Source organism: Chelonoidis abingdonii, chromosome 1 (genome assembly GCF_003597395.2).
Source record: "Chelonoidis abingdonii isolate Lonesome George chromosome 1, CheloAbing_2.0, whole genome shotgun sequence".
NCBI classification, from domain to species: Eukaryota; Metazoa; Chordata; order Testudines; family Testudinidae; genus Chelonoidis; species Chelonoidis abingdonii.
The window spans coordinates 8296141-8312242 of NC_133769.1; the positions used below are offsets into that span (position 1 = coordinate 8296141).

Below are 16102 nucleotides of genomic sequence, written 5' to 3' on the forward strand. Positions count from 1 at the left end.
TCCTAACAGCTTGTATTCCATCTGTGTGTGGGATGTTTGTGTAGAGAGCCTCTACATCCATGGTGGCTAGGATGGTGTTTTCTGGGAGGTGACCAATGCGTTGTAGTTTCCTCAGGAGGAAGTTTTTTCAGGGTATATGGCTTCATTCCTGTGGGTCACAAGCCTGGAGGTCATGAATGTGTGGATCACTGTAGCCAGCTTCTAGCAGTGCTGCAGCTGAAGCACTTGTAGTATGGACATACCCCACACTTATTTAGTCTCTGCTGTTAGTCAGGTTTTTCAGATATTGCATCATTCTTGTAGCTCACTTTTTGTCTCACTTATACATTAGAAACAATACCTCTCTACTTCTACTTTGTATTCCCCTGCTTATACAACCAGGGTCTGAATTACCCTTCTTAGCCACAGCATAAAAGTTATTGACTTTTTGGGTTTTACTTTGGCTTCTGCTTTATCAGCAAGGAAGAAATGTTTCTTGTTGCATGGTACTGGAGATCAGCAGGGAGATGCATTTGCTCTCCCTCGCTCTTTTGCCTCTTACCTAAAGTCGTTGTCTTTCTTTTTATGCTGCTGTTTTGCTGCAGGCCTGAGATGCTGAGCCGCTTATCAGGGTTAGCAAACACTGTTCTGCAGGAGCTGTCGGGGGATGGAAGTGATGTACAAGTTGAGTCCTCTGCCACTGTGAGTACACTCTCTCGTGCCAGAACTATCACTGTTGCTGCTCAGAGCTGGTTCAGGATGTCAAAGTCCCAGTTGTGAATAACCATCTCCTGATTCCTGTCACCTTGCACCTCACCAAACTTGTGTCCTCCACCACTGCCACTCCCTCTGCATTTATGTCATCTTCTGTGCTGCTGCAGTGCAGAACCATATGATCTCTTCAGCTTATTAGATCAACTTGAGGGTTGGGAAAGAAACTAGAGTTGAAGTGAGCTAGGGGGTTTCTGGGAGGGTTTTGGAGAGCTGACTACTGAATCACATGGGGACATGCTCTCATGTTTCGTTCTGGCTGTAGGAGCAGTGGATTGCATAGGGAGCAGTGGTATCTCTGCTGTGTAAAGTCTTTCAAATTTGCTGATGTCCTGTGTCAAGGTTCCTTCCTCACTCTCTGAACTCTAGGGTACAGATGTGGGAACCTGCATGAGAACTTCTAAGCTTAACTACCAGCTTAGATCTGATTTTGCTGCCACCACCCAAATTCTTTGAGTCATTTGGGAAACTCTGTCTACCTCCCCCCCAGAATATCTCCCTCCCAAGTACTGTAACTCTTCCCTGGGTAGCCCTGAGAGACTTCTCCACCAAGTTCCTGGTGAACACCGATCCAAACCCTTGGATCTTAAAACAAGGAGAAATTAACCATTCCCGCTCCTTTCCCCTCCACCAATTCCTGGTGAGTCCAGATCCAACCCCCTTGGATCTTAAAACAAGGAAAAATCAATCAGGTTCTTAAAAAGAAGGCTTTTAATTAAAGAAAGGTAAAAATCATCTCTGTAAAATCAGGATGGAAAATAACTTTACAGGGTAATCAGATTCAGAGAGCCCAGAGGAACCCCCTCTACTCTTAGGTTCAAAGTTACAGCAAACAGAGGTAAACCGTCTAGCAAAAGGAACATTTACAAGTTGGGGAAACAAAGATAAAACTAACATACCTTGCCTGGCTGTTACTTACAAGTTTGAAATATGAGAGACTTCTTCAGAAAGATTTGAAGAGCATGGACTGATGTCCGGGCCCTCTTAGTCCCAAGAGCGAAGAACCCCCAAAACGAAGAGCACATAAACAAAAGCCTTCCCCCCACCAAGATTTGAAAGTATCTTGTCCCCTTATTGGTTCTTTGGGTCAGGTGCCAGACAGGTTATCTGGGCTTCGTAACCCTTTACAGGTAAAAGGATTTTGGTGTCTCTGACCAGGAGGGATTTTACAGTGTTTATAGTTATGACATCCTGTTACAGCAGAGATGCTCCTTTTAATATTTTTTGAGAGTATCTGGAACTTTCCTCCTGATTTCAGCTGGTCAGATCTAGTTCATTAGACTAAATGGAAAGTTTGTGAGGCATTTAGGCTAGGCTGTAACATAAATACAGAGTTGCAGGTCTCCCTCTGGGCACTATGCTGTGGTCTTGGAATTAGTTTTAGTGAGTTACTTTTTCAGAGTGTCTGTTTGACCTTCTCTAGGTGTCAGAGCCAGGAATGGAGAGCAGGGAGGAGATGCCCAAGGATATACTGGAGCGTCTGGCCCACACAGAGCAGCTGGCTGTCCAGCTGAAGGATTTGATCCGAGAGAAGGATGCCCAGCTCCAGCAGAAAGAAGTTGAACTCAAGGTACCATTTTTCCACCAGGGGTCTGGGAGTAAGGCTGAAGGTATGTCTACACTGCAATTTGACATCCAGGTCTGGCCCATACCAGCTGACTTGGACTCACGGGGCTTGGGCTAAGGGGCTAGTTAATTGCAGTGTAGACATTTGAGCTCTGGCTGGAGCCTGGGCTCTGGGACACTCCCACATTGCAGGGTCCTAGAGCCCAGGCTTCACTGGAAGCCCAGATGTCTATACTGCAATTAACCAGCCCCTTAGCCTGAGCCCTGTGAGCTGGAGACAGCTGGCACGGGCCAAACAGGTGTTAAATTGCAATGTAGACATACCCTGAGATGCTGCTATTACTGTTTTCTGTGGAGTGCAGTCTCTGGCTTCTTTGGGGTCTCCTCTCTGATGTGGAGACACTTAAGTCTCTTTGACATTCCCTAAGACTGCAAGCTGGCGGCCTCAGGGCAAATTAATTTCCTTGTGGATGGTGCTATGGAACCTTGAGTACAGTTTTTGTGTCTTTTTTCTTCCACAGGAAGAGAGGGAGGCTGCAGATGCTAAGTTGAAAAAGCTGAAGCTGCAGGCCAAAGCCAAGCTGGCAGCTCTGAATAAACGCATTGAGGAGCTGACAGAGCAGGGATCAGTGTTGCCTGCAAAGAGCCTGCCAGAAGAGCAGCTGCATCACAGGAAGGTGGGAAAGATGACTTTAGGGAAAGCTCTAGCATGTACTGACAATCTGGGTGCTAAGAGATGTTGGAATACACCAATAAGCTGCTAGGTTCCCTTTCCTCTCAGAGTAGGTTCCTGTGATTGTAGTATTCTTGCTTTTGGAGAGCAATTAAGTTCCTGATGTCTCCTGCTATTCATGATCCTCTTTTTAAATGGCCTCTTTTTCTCTCTGAATACCCTGCCCCTAGAGGCACAGTGCCTGCTATTAGAAACACTCCAACAGGAATATGGGTACTCTGTGGGAGCCAGAGTCTGGCCTGCTTCCTCATGGTGTGGAGGCCCTCAGAGTGGTTAGCTGTGATCTCTGCAAGCCACTTACCTGCCTACTTCCCTTTGCAAGCCTTATCTGAGCCCTATTGATATTTCTACACTAATAATCTGTTCTTTAGGCCAAAAAACTTTGCATCTTTCTCTGAGCTATAGGTTTCCATCAAATAGGAACAGAGGAGGCAGTGTTGACAGAGATGCAAGAGCAAGGAGGCATCAATGAAATTGAAAGGCAATACATTTAAACTGATTGGAAGTGGGTTTTTTACTAGCTCATGGTTAACTTATGGAACTCATTGCCACAAGATTGAGGCCAAATGTTTAAGATTAATAAAGGATTATAGACTTGTACAAGAATATCCACAGTTACATTAGACTGGATAAACAGATAGAGATAAATTAGTAAACCCCTAGCTGATGGGTTAGGTAGAAACTCCACAAAGGCTGATGTGTTTTTTAATATCTCTTTGTGGGAAATTCGACATATAAGCATCATAGTTTCACGAGTAGAAGACAGTAATTTTTCTTGGTAGAACCCAGATGTCAGCTAGTGATTCGATGGTAATTTGAGAGTGCTTCCTGTTTTGAGGTAACTGTACATTGATCTAAATAGGTTCTGAGGTCATAGGCAGAGGAATTTATTAGCCCACAATATAGCTATTGTTGTTGCTGAGTTAATAGTTGTTATACTTCTGTGATCACCATCTTGTCGCCGATCCAGGTCGCCTACACTGTGAGAGCATTCTCTGTCCCACCCCCTGTCCCCCCGGTACCGACACTGGTCTTCATGCCACCAGTACCAGTCTCCTCTTACCAGACACCTGTCACCATTATCTGTGGTCTTGAAGCAGACCCAAGCATCCATGATCCCTCCGTGGTCTCCGGAAGGCACTTCTTCTGGTACTGAGGGAAGGTTTAACCCGTCACCTAGAACCCAATGGAACAACTTGCATATTGGGCTGCATTAGTAGTAGCATTGCCAGCAGATTGAGGGAAGTGATTATTCCCCTCTATTCAGATGTGGCCTTACCAGTGCCGGAGTATTGCGTCCAGTTTTGGGCTCCCAACTACAGAAAGGATGTGGACAAATTGGAGAGAGCGGAGAGCAACAAAAATGATTAGGGATCTGGGGCACATGACTTACGAGGAGAGGCTGAGGGAACTGGGCTTATTTAGTCTGCAGAAGAGAAGAGTGAGGGAGGATTTGACAGCAGCCTTCAACTACCTGAAAGGGGGTTTCAAAGAGGATGGAGCTCAGCTGTTCTCAGTGGTGGCAGATGACAGAACGAGAAGCAATAGTCTCAAGGTGCAGTAGGGGAGGTCTAGCTTGGATATTAGGAAACACTATTTCCCTAGGAGGGTGGTGAAGCACTGAAATGGGTTCCCTAGGGAGGTGGTGGAATCTCCATCCTTAGCAGTTTTTAAGGCCTGGCTTGACAAAGCCCTGGCTGGGAAACTTTAGTTGATGTTGGTCCTGCTGTGAGTAGGGGTTTGGACTTGATGACCTCCTGAGGTCTCTTGCAGCTCAAATCTTCTATGATTCTATGACTGGGCGACCAAGATCACAGTACCAGCACAGTGGCAGCCAGGTCAATGGCTTGTGCAGTGGCCTTTTTGGAACGTATGGGGAGTTCTGATCATGGCTATGCAGCCATCACTCCACTCATTGGCTGCTGCCTTGGAGCAGCAGCTGCCGGCATTGATGGCATGGGGCACTGTGTGGGGAGAACACCCGAAGACTGAGGCTGAAGAGGTTGTGACCACTCCTAAGCCACCTTCCCCTATGGAGGAGGAGGATCAGCGCCCCGCACCAGCAGTGCAGTGCAGTCCTCGTCTTCGTCTCTGGACAAGGCAGTAGCAGGTCCCTCTAGGGCCAGTCTACTGGATGACGTTAAGGACCTCTGGGCCCTCCTTCATCGAATGGTCAAGAACTTGCTCCTGGAAGTGAAGGAGATGGCTGAGCCGATGGACACCCTAGTCAACGTCCTTTCGGCCTCTGCCTCGACACGCTACCGGTGCACAATGGGGTCCTCAAAATTGCCAAGTCCACCCAGCAAACTTCTTACTCCATCCCTCCCACCTCAAAACAGGCCGAAAAGAGATGCTTTATACCAGCCAAAAGTTTTGATTATCTGTACACTCCAGCTCGATGGTGGTCTTGGCAGCCAACAGAAAGGAAAAGCAGGGTTAGTCCGGCTCAACCCCGAAAAATAGAGGCCAAATGACGGGACTTGTTTGGGAGGAAAATTTATTCCACTGCCAGTTTACAATTTTGGGTGGCAAATCACTAGGCCTTGTTGGGCTATTACAACTTTATGGGACTCCTTCCGTAAGTTTAAGGAGTCCCTTCTGCAGGACTTGGCCCAAGAGTTTGATACTCTGGTGCAGGAAGGCACTTCAATGACGTGGTGCTCCCTGCAAATGGCATGGGATGCGGCGGACTCTGCAGTCAAAGTGGTAGTGAAACCAAGCTCCTGACTTCAAACCACCAGACTGTCACGGAGTCCCCAGGCGATGCTCTGGAACTGCTCCCCACAAAGCCAGTCAGGACTTTGAGGAGTCTCCTCTCCCATGGAGCAGACTGTCTTCAGGGCAAGAAGCTCACACGGCTTCACCTCCTGGATCTGACCTTGGAACATTCAGCATATGCCCCTCTGTGTGCTTTCCACAGCAAGTCTGCCCAGGTGAGGTCCTGGGGAAGCCACAGGGTCCTGCACGCACCCCACTTCACAGTCAGACGTGACTTTTAGCCAGCCAGTAAAACAGAGATTTATTAGATGACAGGAACAGGGTCTAAAACAGAGCTTATAGGTACAGAGAAGGGGATCCCTCAGCCGGGTCCATTCTGGGGCCCAGCGAGCCAGACAACTCCGTCTGCCCTCACTTCCTGTCCCCAGCTAGCTCCAAACTGAAACCCTCTCCAGCCCATCCTTTCTGGCCTTTGTCTCTTTCCCAGGCCATGAGGTTACCTAATCTTTGTTCACCTTTAGCTATCCCCTTGCAAGGGGGGAAGGGCCCTGGCCATTTGTTGCTAGAAGAAAAATTGTCAGCCATTTATGCACACTGGAAACTTTTAATGCATAGGGAAAACTGAGGCACCCACACGGTATTCAGAGGAAACATTAAGAACAGTTCCACTTCTTCACTCTCCCAGGAGCTACAGACCTCCATCTAAGACCTCCCATTCAATGGGAATGGTCTGTTCTTTAACCAAACGGATGCGAGGCTGCATGGGCTGAAGGACACCAGAACCAGCCTTCGCTTGCTTGGCAGGCGCACGCCGCAGTTGGAGCATAAGCAGTTCCGGCCGCCTCCAAGGCCATTGCAACCTCGTCCAGGGTCTGCTAGAAAAAGGGACAGACACTGGGTTCAGCCGTCACCGCCCTTCTACCTCCTGTTCACCTGTGCAGTCTGGCCAGTGAAACAGTCCAGGGGCCAGAAACACTTGTTTTTGATGGTGCGTCAAGAGTGATGTCCCAGTCAATACCCTGCAATTTTCAGTCCCTCCTCCTTCCCCATCCCTCTTCAGGAACCCTTCTCACAAGCAACTCCTCATTGAGGAGGTCAAGAACCTTCTGTGCCTGGGGTGGTAGAGGAGGTTGTGTCTGGTTGGATCACAGAAACCCCCTTGGGTTTGCCAACTGATGTGCCAAGACTACTTCTGCCCCTGCTTTCCTAACCTGGTAGCTTGGGACTTCAGTGCCCTGCCTGGTTTGAGCCAGACCCAGGTCTGAACCATGTCCGCTAACAGCTGTAGGCTTAAACTGAAAGCAGCTTAAGAAGTGTTCCTGTTTTTAACGCTCAGATGCCCAACTCCCAATGGGGTCTAAACCCCAGATAAATCCGTTTTATCCTGTAATAAGTTTATACACGGTAAACTCATAAATTGTTCACCCTCTATAACACTAATAGATATGCACAGCTGTTTGCCGCGCCCCCTCCCCTGGGTATTAATACATACTTGGGCTTAATAAGTAAAAAAGTGATTTTTATTAAATACAGAAAGTAGGATTTAAGTGGTTCTAAGTAGTAACAGACAGAACAAAGTGATTTACCAAACAAAATAAAATAGAAAACGCACATTTATGTCTAATACAGTAAGAAAACTGAATACAGATGAAAAGCTCAACCTTGGAGGAATTCCAGTAAGCTTCCTTTTACAGACTAGTCTCCTTCTAGTCTTGGACCAGCATTCACTCACATCCTGTGTAGATACTGTCCTTTTTTCCAGTTTTTCAAGTATCCTTGGGAGTGGAGAGGCTATCTCTTTAGCCAGCTGAAGACAAAATGAAGGGGTCTCCCTGGGATATAAATAGACTTTCTCTCCCTCCCTTCCCCTGTGTAGAATCCAGCTACAAAATGGAGTTTTGGAGTTACATGGGCAAGTCACATGTCCATGCATGACTCCGTTTTTACAGGCAGCAGCCATCGCCCACATGCTATCTTGAATGTCTCCAGGAAGACTTCTTACATGGATTGGAGCCTTCCAAGATCCATTGTGCGTTAAGTGCTTCTTGACTGGGTACTTACCTTGCAAATTCCTTCCTAAAGAAGCTGACCAAATGCCTTGCTAAGGTTATTTAAAATCAAACAAGTATACAGACAATATTCATAACTTTGAATACAACGACACATGCATACAAATAGGATGAATATATTCAGTAGATCATAACCTTTATATAGATATGTTACATGGCATACGTAGCATAAAACATAGTCCAGTTATATATATACTTTTGGGGAGAACTGTCACAGAGGTCCCTTGGGACATGAAAGGGAAGGGGTTTTACTCCTGGTACTTCCTAATCTCGAAAGCAAAAGGAGGCCTCACACCCATCCTAGACCTGTGTTGCCTCAACAAGTCTCTCAAGAAGTTGAAGTTCTTTTTCGAGTGGTTGTTCATGTCCATTCCAAACAGGTGTGTGCGTGCAGTGTGCACGCCAGCCAGAAGATTTTTCCCTTAGCAGAGTCCGTAGGGTCAGCCTGGGCACCCCTTGGAATGGCGCCACCATGGCGCCCTATATAGGGGCCTGCCAACCCTCCACCCTCTCAGTTCCTTCTTACCGCTGGTAACGGCTAGCTGAAACTTTGCTCGCTCTTGCAGCAAGCCTAGCAGTGTATATAGTTCTCTTTTTTTTTTTTTTTTTTTTTTTTTTTTTTTCCCTTATAGTTTTAGAGTTAGTTGGAGAGTCCACCCCAACGTAACCCTTGCCCCTTCCTGGGGCATGCCCGGGTCCCCAGGGTTTAAACTCTGTGTGGACTGCAGGAAGTTTATACCAAAGAGTGACCTGCACTCTTCCTGCTTGAGGTGCCTCGGAGAGAGCCACCAAAGAGACCGGTGCCGCATCTGCAAGGGGTTCCGTCCCAGGACTTCCAAGGACAGAGAGCAAAGATTTAGAGTGCTCCTGATGGAGGCATCCTTACGGTCACACTCGGACCCTGAGCCTGCCGACCCAGCACCCAGTGCCTCATCTTTGATGCGCAGCACTCCAGCACCATTAGCCAGAGAGGAGGCCCAATCTAAGAACTGTAAGTCCTGGCACCAGAGAGAATCGGAACATAGGAAATCGGCCTTCATGCAGCACTGATCACCATCTCCGGTGCCTGCGAAAAAGGAGAGGCCTGTGAGGGGCCGATCACCCCACCAGGACCCTTAAAGGCCAGCGCCGTCCACAAAGTGTGGTGTGACAAGCTGCTCCTCAGGCACCACCTGCCAAAGTTCAGTCGACTCCTGCAGGGGTACAGTCGAGTCCGGACCGGTCCAGTTCCCTGGACCTCTGTGAGGATGTGTGCCTCCCATCAACACCGGAGGCCTTTGAGGTGGTCTTAGACTTGTTAAGCCTCCCGGTACTGGCGTCCCCGCGCCAATTGAGGGGCAGGCCAGCTATAATGATGCCTCTATTCCCGCGCCACTCTGGTGGCACTGGCGCAGAGAGAACGACTGCCCTGTTCCCTGGACTTGCGTTACCGCTCGCCGGCGACAGTGGGTATTGCCCCTCCTTGGTCTTCGTACTTGGAAACCTCGGAATCCAAGGTGGAATCCTACTGCTCCAATAGATCAAGGAGCAGGAGGTTGGCTTCGCAAAGAAGTCAGCGACCTTACCCGGTGCCTTGGCAATAGCAATGGCAACCGCATTCCCAGTGGCCGTTCTGGACCCCTGGGCTTACCATCAGGCCCAGGGCCAAGTGAATGGCCCATGATCCAGGTCTGCGTTGGTCAGCTTGATGTCAGTGGCTCTGGTGCAAATGCCTCCACTAGTGGCACGGCCGTCCGAGAGGAGCATGCCTCCTTCTCAACAGGATCCGGCAGCTCCCTGTCAGACACTGGCACTGATGGGGGTCATGTCCTCGACGCCACAGGCACCGTTCAGTACGTCTCGTTGTTCGGCATTGACCCTGGTACTGGTTACAGTACCGCCTCCTACATCCGCACTGGCCACACAACCTGAGTACCGTGTGCCGCAGGACCCAGCAGGAGCTGAGAGTAGCAAGGAAGGTCCCCTGCAAGTGATTTCCTCCTCTTCCTCGCCGGATGAAGTGGTCACGGGGACCTCTGTGGCATCAGCTTTAGAGGACAACTGGGTGCTCCAACAACTGCTCAAACGGGCCGCCCAGAGCCTGGCTATTCAGACTGAGGAGGTAGAGGTGGATGTGGACCCTGTAGTGAACATCCTGGCTCCCTCAGGCCTGTCTAGGGTCACCCTACCGCTGATTAAAACAATAGCCTACATGTCCCGCACCCTATGGCAGACCCCAGCCTCTCTGGCCTCTATGGCCAAAAAGTCGGAGAGGCGCTACTTCGTGCCTTCCAAGGGCCATGAGCACCTGTATGCTCACCCTCCCCTGGACTCTCTGGTTGTGGATGCGGCCAACCAAAGGGAACGTCAGGGGTTTCAAGGGTCTACGCCAAAGAACGGGGAGGCCAAGAAGCTAGACCTCTTTGAGTAGACCTTCCTACCAATGGGGGGGCGCTGCAGCTGCACATAGCCAACCAGCAGGCTATAGTTAGCTGGTATGGCCATAACACATGCTCAGCTTTGTCCAAGTTTGCTGAACTCCTTCCCCAGGAATCACAATCAGAATTCTCCACTCTGGTGGAGGAGAGGAAGCTGATTTCGCGTGCATCCCTCCAAGTGGCCCTGGATGTGGCGGATGCAGCCTCCCGCACGCTGGCCACCGGACTGGTGATGCTGCGGGGGTCCTGGTTTCAGGTCTCTGGCCTTCCTCATGAGGTCCAGCAGACCATACAAGACCTTCCCTTTGAAGGGCCCATGCTGTTTTCCGAGAAAATGGACAAAAGGCTCCATAGCCTAAAGGATTCAAGGGCCATGTTGTGATTGCTCGGCCTGCACAATCCGGCCACCCAGCGCAGGCAATTCAGGCTGCAGCCAGCTCAGCGGCTGTACCAGCCCCAAAACCACCCGGAGGCCCCGCGCAGGAGGAGGCAACATCCATTCTCCAGACAGTCCTCCAGCCAACCGCAGTCTCCATCAGGGCCTAGACCCCAAATTTGATGGTGCAGTCGAAGATGACCTACCAGTCAGGACCTTGGATCCTACCAACCTTACCTTTTCATCCCGTCTACTGTGCCTGGTCCTGGACCATCCCGGAATCAGACAGTTGGGTGCTCGGCACGGTAGAGAGGGGATATTCTATTCAGTTTTCCTCCCTCCCATCCCACCAGCCCCTCTCCCCGTTCCTCTTCAGAGATCCCTCTCTCAAGCAACTTCTAATCCAGGAAGTGCAGTCCTTCCTCGCAGTAGGGGCCATGGAGGAAGTTCCCCAGGAGCTCAGGGGCAGGGAGTTCTACTCCCAGTATTTCCTAATGTGAAAGGGGGCCTCAGACCCATTCTAGACTTGCAGTATATGAACAACCATCCCTGTCCCTGGTAAGACGCCTTGGATCTGGGATGGGGGGGCACATCTGGGGAATCTCAGGATCCAGGGCCTCTGTTCCCCTGAGGACCTCTCCTTGCACATCAACATCAGGGAGCAGCAGGTGGTGCGCCTTGCCTGCCAGACTTTCAAATTCCACTTGACAGGCAGGTGTGTAGCGATCCTCACAGACAATACCTTGGCGATGTTCTAAATCAACAAATGGGGGCGCATGCTCCTCTCCCCTGTGCTGGGAAGCCTCGCTTTATGGGACTTTTGTGTACAGAATTCAATCTATCTGATGGCATCCTACCTCCCAGGGGTGCAAAACGATCTGGCGGACACCCTCAGCCTCTCGTTCAACAGTCACGAGTGGTCCCTTCGCTGGGATGTGGTACGTTCAATCTTTTGTTGCTGGGGCTATCCCCAGATAGACCTGTTCGCCTTGCAGCACAACAGGACGTGCCAACAGTTCTGGTCCTTCATGGGGTGCAGCCTAGGATCATTCACGGATGCCTTCCTCCTCTTGTGGGAAGGGGGCCTCCTCTACACCTTCCCTCCCATTCCGATGTTCTACGGGGTACTCCTCAAGATTCACAGAGATTGTACTGGAGTCATACCGATAGCGCCGGCATGGGCGCGCCAACACTGGTTCACGTCGCTTCTGCAGATGTCCGTACAGGCACCCTTCGCGTTGCCCCTGCTCCCGGACCTGATTGCACAGGATCAAGGCTGCCTTCAGCACCCAAACCTGGATTCGCTCCACCTCACACCTCTCTGCTCCATGGCTGAACCCAGCGGAAATGCAGTGCTCACAACAGGTGAGGCAAATCCTCCTTGGTAGCAGGAAGCCCTCCACCAGGGCCACATACACGGCCAAGTGGAAGCATTTCTCCATCTGGGCAGAACAGCAGGGTCAAGCTCCGTTGCTCTTCCCGATTTCCTCTCATTTTAGACTACCTACTCCATCTAAAACAGCAGGGGCTTTTCTCTCCTCAGTCCAGGTCCACTTGGCTGTCATCTCTGCATTCCACCCAGGAGCTGACGGAGTTTCAGTCTTCGCTAACCCACTGGTCAGCCACTTCCTCAAAGGCCTGGATAGACTCTCTTCCCGCATACGTGACAACCTGTCCCTGCCTGGGACCTTAATTTGGTCCTCTCTGCCCTCACGGGGCCCCCTTTTGAGCCCCTCGCTATGTGCTCCCTACTGTATTTCTCCTAAAAGGTCACTTTCCTTGTTGCTATCACCTCAGCTAGGAGGGTCTCAGTGCTCAGAGCCCTGACGTCCGAGCCTCCATACGCTGTTTTTCACAAGGACAGGATCCAACTCAGGCCACACCTGGCGTTTCCCCCTAAGGTGGTCTCCCAATTCCACAGGGGTCAGGACATTTTTCTCCCTGTGTTCTATTCCCAAACCACATTGCTCCCTGCTGGAGGATAGTCTGCATTCCCTGGACATTCACATTTTATATCGAAAGAACCAAACCATTCAGGAAATCAGTCCAACTTTTCATTGCTGTGGTCGACAGGATGAAAGGGCTACCTGTCTCATTACAGCGTATTTCCTCCTGGATCACAGCCTGCATCCGTAAATGCTACAATCAAGCTAAGGTGACTGCCCCGCCAACCACAGCCCACTCCACAAGGGCACAGGCCTCTTCCGCAGCATTCCTGGTTCAAGTCCCGACACAGGAAATATGCAGAGCTGCCACATGGTCTTCAATCCATACTTTCACGTCGCATTACGCCATCCCGCATCAGGCTAGAGATGATGCACCCTTCAGCTGTGCAGTGCTCCAGTCTGCAGTAAACTCCGACGCCACTGCCTAAATTCAGGCTTGAGTCACCTGCTTGGAAAGGACATGAACAATCAGTCGAAGAATTAAAAATGGTTACCTTCTCGTTGTCAGATGTGCTACCGGTGCGGTGCTCTGCTGTCTCCTTGTTGGTATCAGTCAGCTGCGTGCATGTGCTCGCCCTGTGTGCTGCCCCAGCTCTGCAGATAGCTGATGCACCAGACCCGACGAGAACCCCCAATGACCACAGACTTGTAAGGTGCAAAGTCACGTCTGCTAGGTTTTATTGCGATCTTGGACACAATGGCAGTTCCCTGTAGGTTTCTTAGCCTAATTCAGGGCATACTATGAGAAAGTGCCTCTTGGCAATGGACTCAGCTCAGTCAGTGGCAGGACTTTCCACTGCCCCCTAGGCAGGACAAAGACATCGCCCCAGGGATGCATTCTTATACACAGGTACAAACAAGTTACACATCACTCCTGACGTATTGAGGTACAACCCCTCTATGTAGTAAGGTGCCACCTCTCACCTTGTACATGTTGGTTTGAACAAAACAACTCTATCCATCATGTTACCCTTTTGCCCCTGTCATTGGGATGGGTCGGCCTGTTCCTTGTTATCTGTGTGGAATGTGCAAGTATGTGAATGTTCTGATCTCTAGTGTTCAGTACCTTTTAGGTACGTATCTTTTTGCAGCATCAGCCCTTTCCTTGCCAGCTTCTGTGAGCAGGGCCTGCCTCTGGCTCACAGCTTCACTTTGCTTTATGTTAGCAAAGTCTTGACCATTATTTTAGTTCAGGCCTCAGGCCTCATACTGGGCCTTTATCAGAGCCTTCACTTACTACACTCATAACTGTTGTTGTTCTTTGAGAAGTGTTGTTCATGTCCATTCCAATACCCACCCTCCTGCCCCACTGTTGGAATGCTGGCAAGAAGAAACTGAGGGGATGGAGGGTTGGCAGGACCCTATATAGGGCATCATGGTAGCCCCACTCTAGGGGGCACCTGGGCTAACCCTGTGGTCGCTGCTAAGGGAAAATCTTCCGGCTGGCATGCAAGCGGCGCCCACACACGAGCTTGGAATGAAGATGAACAACATCTCGAAGAACAACAGTTACGAGAAGGTGAGTAACCACTTTTTTCGCATGGTCTCACTGGCCTCCATCATCCCCTCCCTGGATCTTTGAGACTGGTACACTGCTCTCAACTTACGGGATGCTTATTTCCATATTCCCGGTTCACAAGTGTTTCCTTCGCTTCATGGTGGGCGACCGCCATTCCCAGTTCATGGCGCTGCCATTTAGCCTGTCTTCGGCTCCAAGATGTTCACAAAATGCATGGCACCAGCGGCCACTTACCTGAGACATCGAGGGGTCCAGATTTTCCCATATCTCAACAATTGGCTCATCAAAGGCAGGTCTCGGGAGCAGGTGCAAAGGAGCCTTGATTTGATGAGTTCTACCTGCCACGATCTGGGCCTGTTAATAAACATAAAGTCACGTTAATGCCAGTCCAGAGGGATCCCCCCCCCCACCCCCCGGTGTGCTTACCTCTTCAGCTTCGGCCAGCTGCTTACACAGACGTTCTTGTTCATCTACCACTGCCTCCCATTCCCTGGCCATGTCCTTGGCATTGGCCTCTGCTTTGTGGCAGGGCCTGCTCTTCAGCCTCCAGCTGCACACAAAGGCCAGAGTCTCCCGACACCTCTTCCTTGAGGGTCTGGGTCCATGTTGTGGCCTACTCCATGACAGTCTGAGTCCTGGCCTCTTGCTGGGCCCACTCTGTCCCAGTGTCCTTCTGTCTCTCTGGGATGGCTCCTAGGCAGGTCTACTGCCAGCACTGCAGCATCCCTCCTGCTTGCCTTCTACTTTCTTGCTTCTCCAGCCTCTTCTTCCTCAGCCACCCTCCTGTGAGGGAGCAGTCTCTCTCTTTATATGGCCCTGCTCACGACAGCCAAAACAGACTCTCTGCCCTTTTGCTGCCTTGAGACGCTCAGAGTCTGTCCCAAATCCCCCTTCTTGCTGGGGCTCACCTGCCTGGGCATTCCACGTGCAGGTGTCCTTTTCGTCCACAGGCCCAACATGTCTGTTGTCCTCTGGTTCTCCTTACCAGGCGGGCTGTCTTAGGGACTTGCCCCTTTCCCTGCTCTGGGTGAGGTGCCCTGCCCCCATCTCAGTAGGGATAATCCCTTTTTAAATGTTCACACCACCTGCAGGCATAGCAAGCCTTGTGCTCCGCCACAGGCCTCCTGGCCCTGGCACTCAGTTTCTCACACCCTTCTCCACAGCTGCTCTGAAACTCCCTTCTGAGGAGCTTTATCAGGGCCCATTGTTCCTCTACCAGCCTCCACAACTGTTCCTGCAGGGCCCGCTGCACCTCACAATGCCTCTGGTGAGTCTCCCCAATCTCATGCACAAGCCTCGTGTGCTGTCAGACTGCCCCTTTCCTCTGGGGACCTGACCCTGGAATGGTGCAGGAACCCTCAGCAAAGAACCCCTCTGTGTAACCAGGATCCATCATCCCTATCTCTAGTTCCCTCCAGGCAATTATTCCCAGTACTACTTCTCCTTCCCCTGTATCCGGGGTGACCGATTATACCTGCATTCTCCACCACATGCAGCATGGCAGAGCACTCACTGGTGCAGAGTCTCCTGCTGGTTGGTCTGGGAATTAGCTCTTCCAGCTTTAGAGCACCTCCTGTTGGCCAGTGTCTCCCTTGCTGCTGCCTGCTTCTTCCTTTCTTCAGGTACCACTCTTTAGTTGAGGCCCCACGTCCCTCCTGGCCCACGGTGCCCCTTCTCTGGGGTAGTGCACTGCAGCAGTGCCCCACACTAAGGGGTCCTCGTCTCCCTGGGGAACTCTAATTCCCCAAAGCCCACCTTTTCTCAGTGACTGCCAGTTTTCATCTATTCCCTTTTTTCTGAGGGGCAAACTGTAGTCTGAAATGGCTGCTCATCATTGGCAAGGGGGCTTGGACTTGCTGCCTTTTCCTGGCCTGGCTGCACTACTGCAGCCTCCGTACCACCACAGGCCCTTTTAGCCCAGCCTCAGCCTGGGACTCGCTTGGCCAGAGCTCCCCAGCTCTGCCTGTCCTTCCCCAGCACTACTCTATTTGAGAGACCCTTCTCTAGC

At 50.8% G+C, this 16102-nt stretch overlaps 1 protein-coding gene across 11 annotated transcripts in view; it reads left to right on the forward strand.

The window, feature by feature from the left end:
• GOLGB1 (golgin B1) overlaps window positions 1-16102 on the forward strand; it is a 127145-nt gene that overhangs the window by 13094 nt on the left and 97949 nt on the right. For 6 of the 11 annotated variants that reach the window (XM_075063931.1, XM_032803434.2, XM_075063945.1 and 3 more), the window contains exons 2-4: window positions 585-681; window positions 2174-2320; window positions 2838-2993. In XM_075063931.1, coding sequence (XP_074920032.1) covers window positions 592-681; window positions 2174-2320; window positions 2838-2993 — 393 coding nt within the window. In that variant the 5' untranslated portion in view covers window positions 585-591. The remainder of the gene's footprint in view (window positions 1-584; window positions 682-2173; window positions 2321-2837; window positions 2994-16102) is intronic. The other 5 variants (XM_032803433.2, XM_075063949.1, XM_032803437.2 and 2 more) reach the window with 1 other exon arrangement.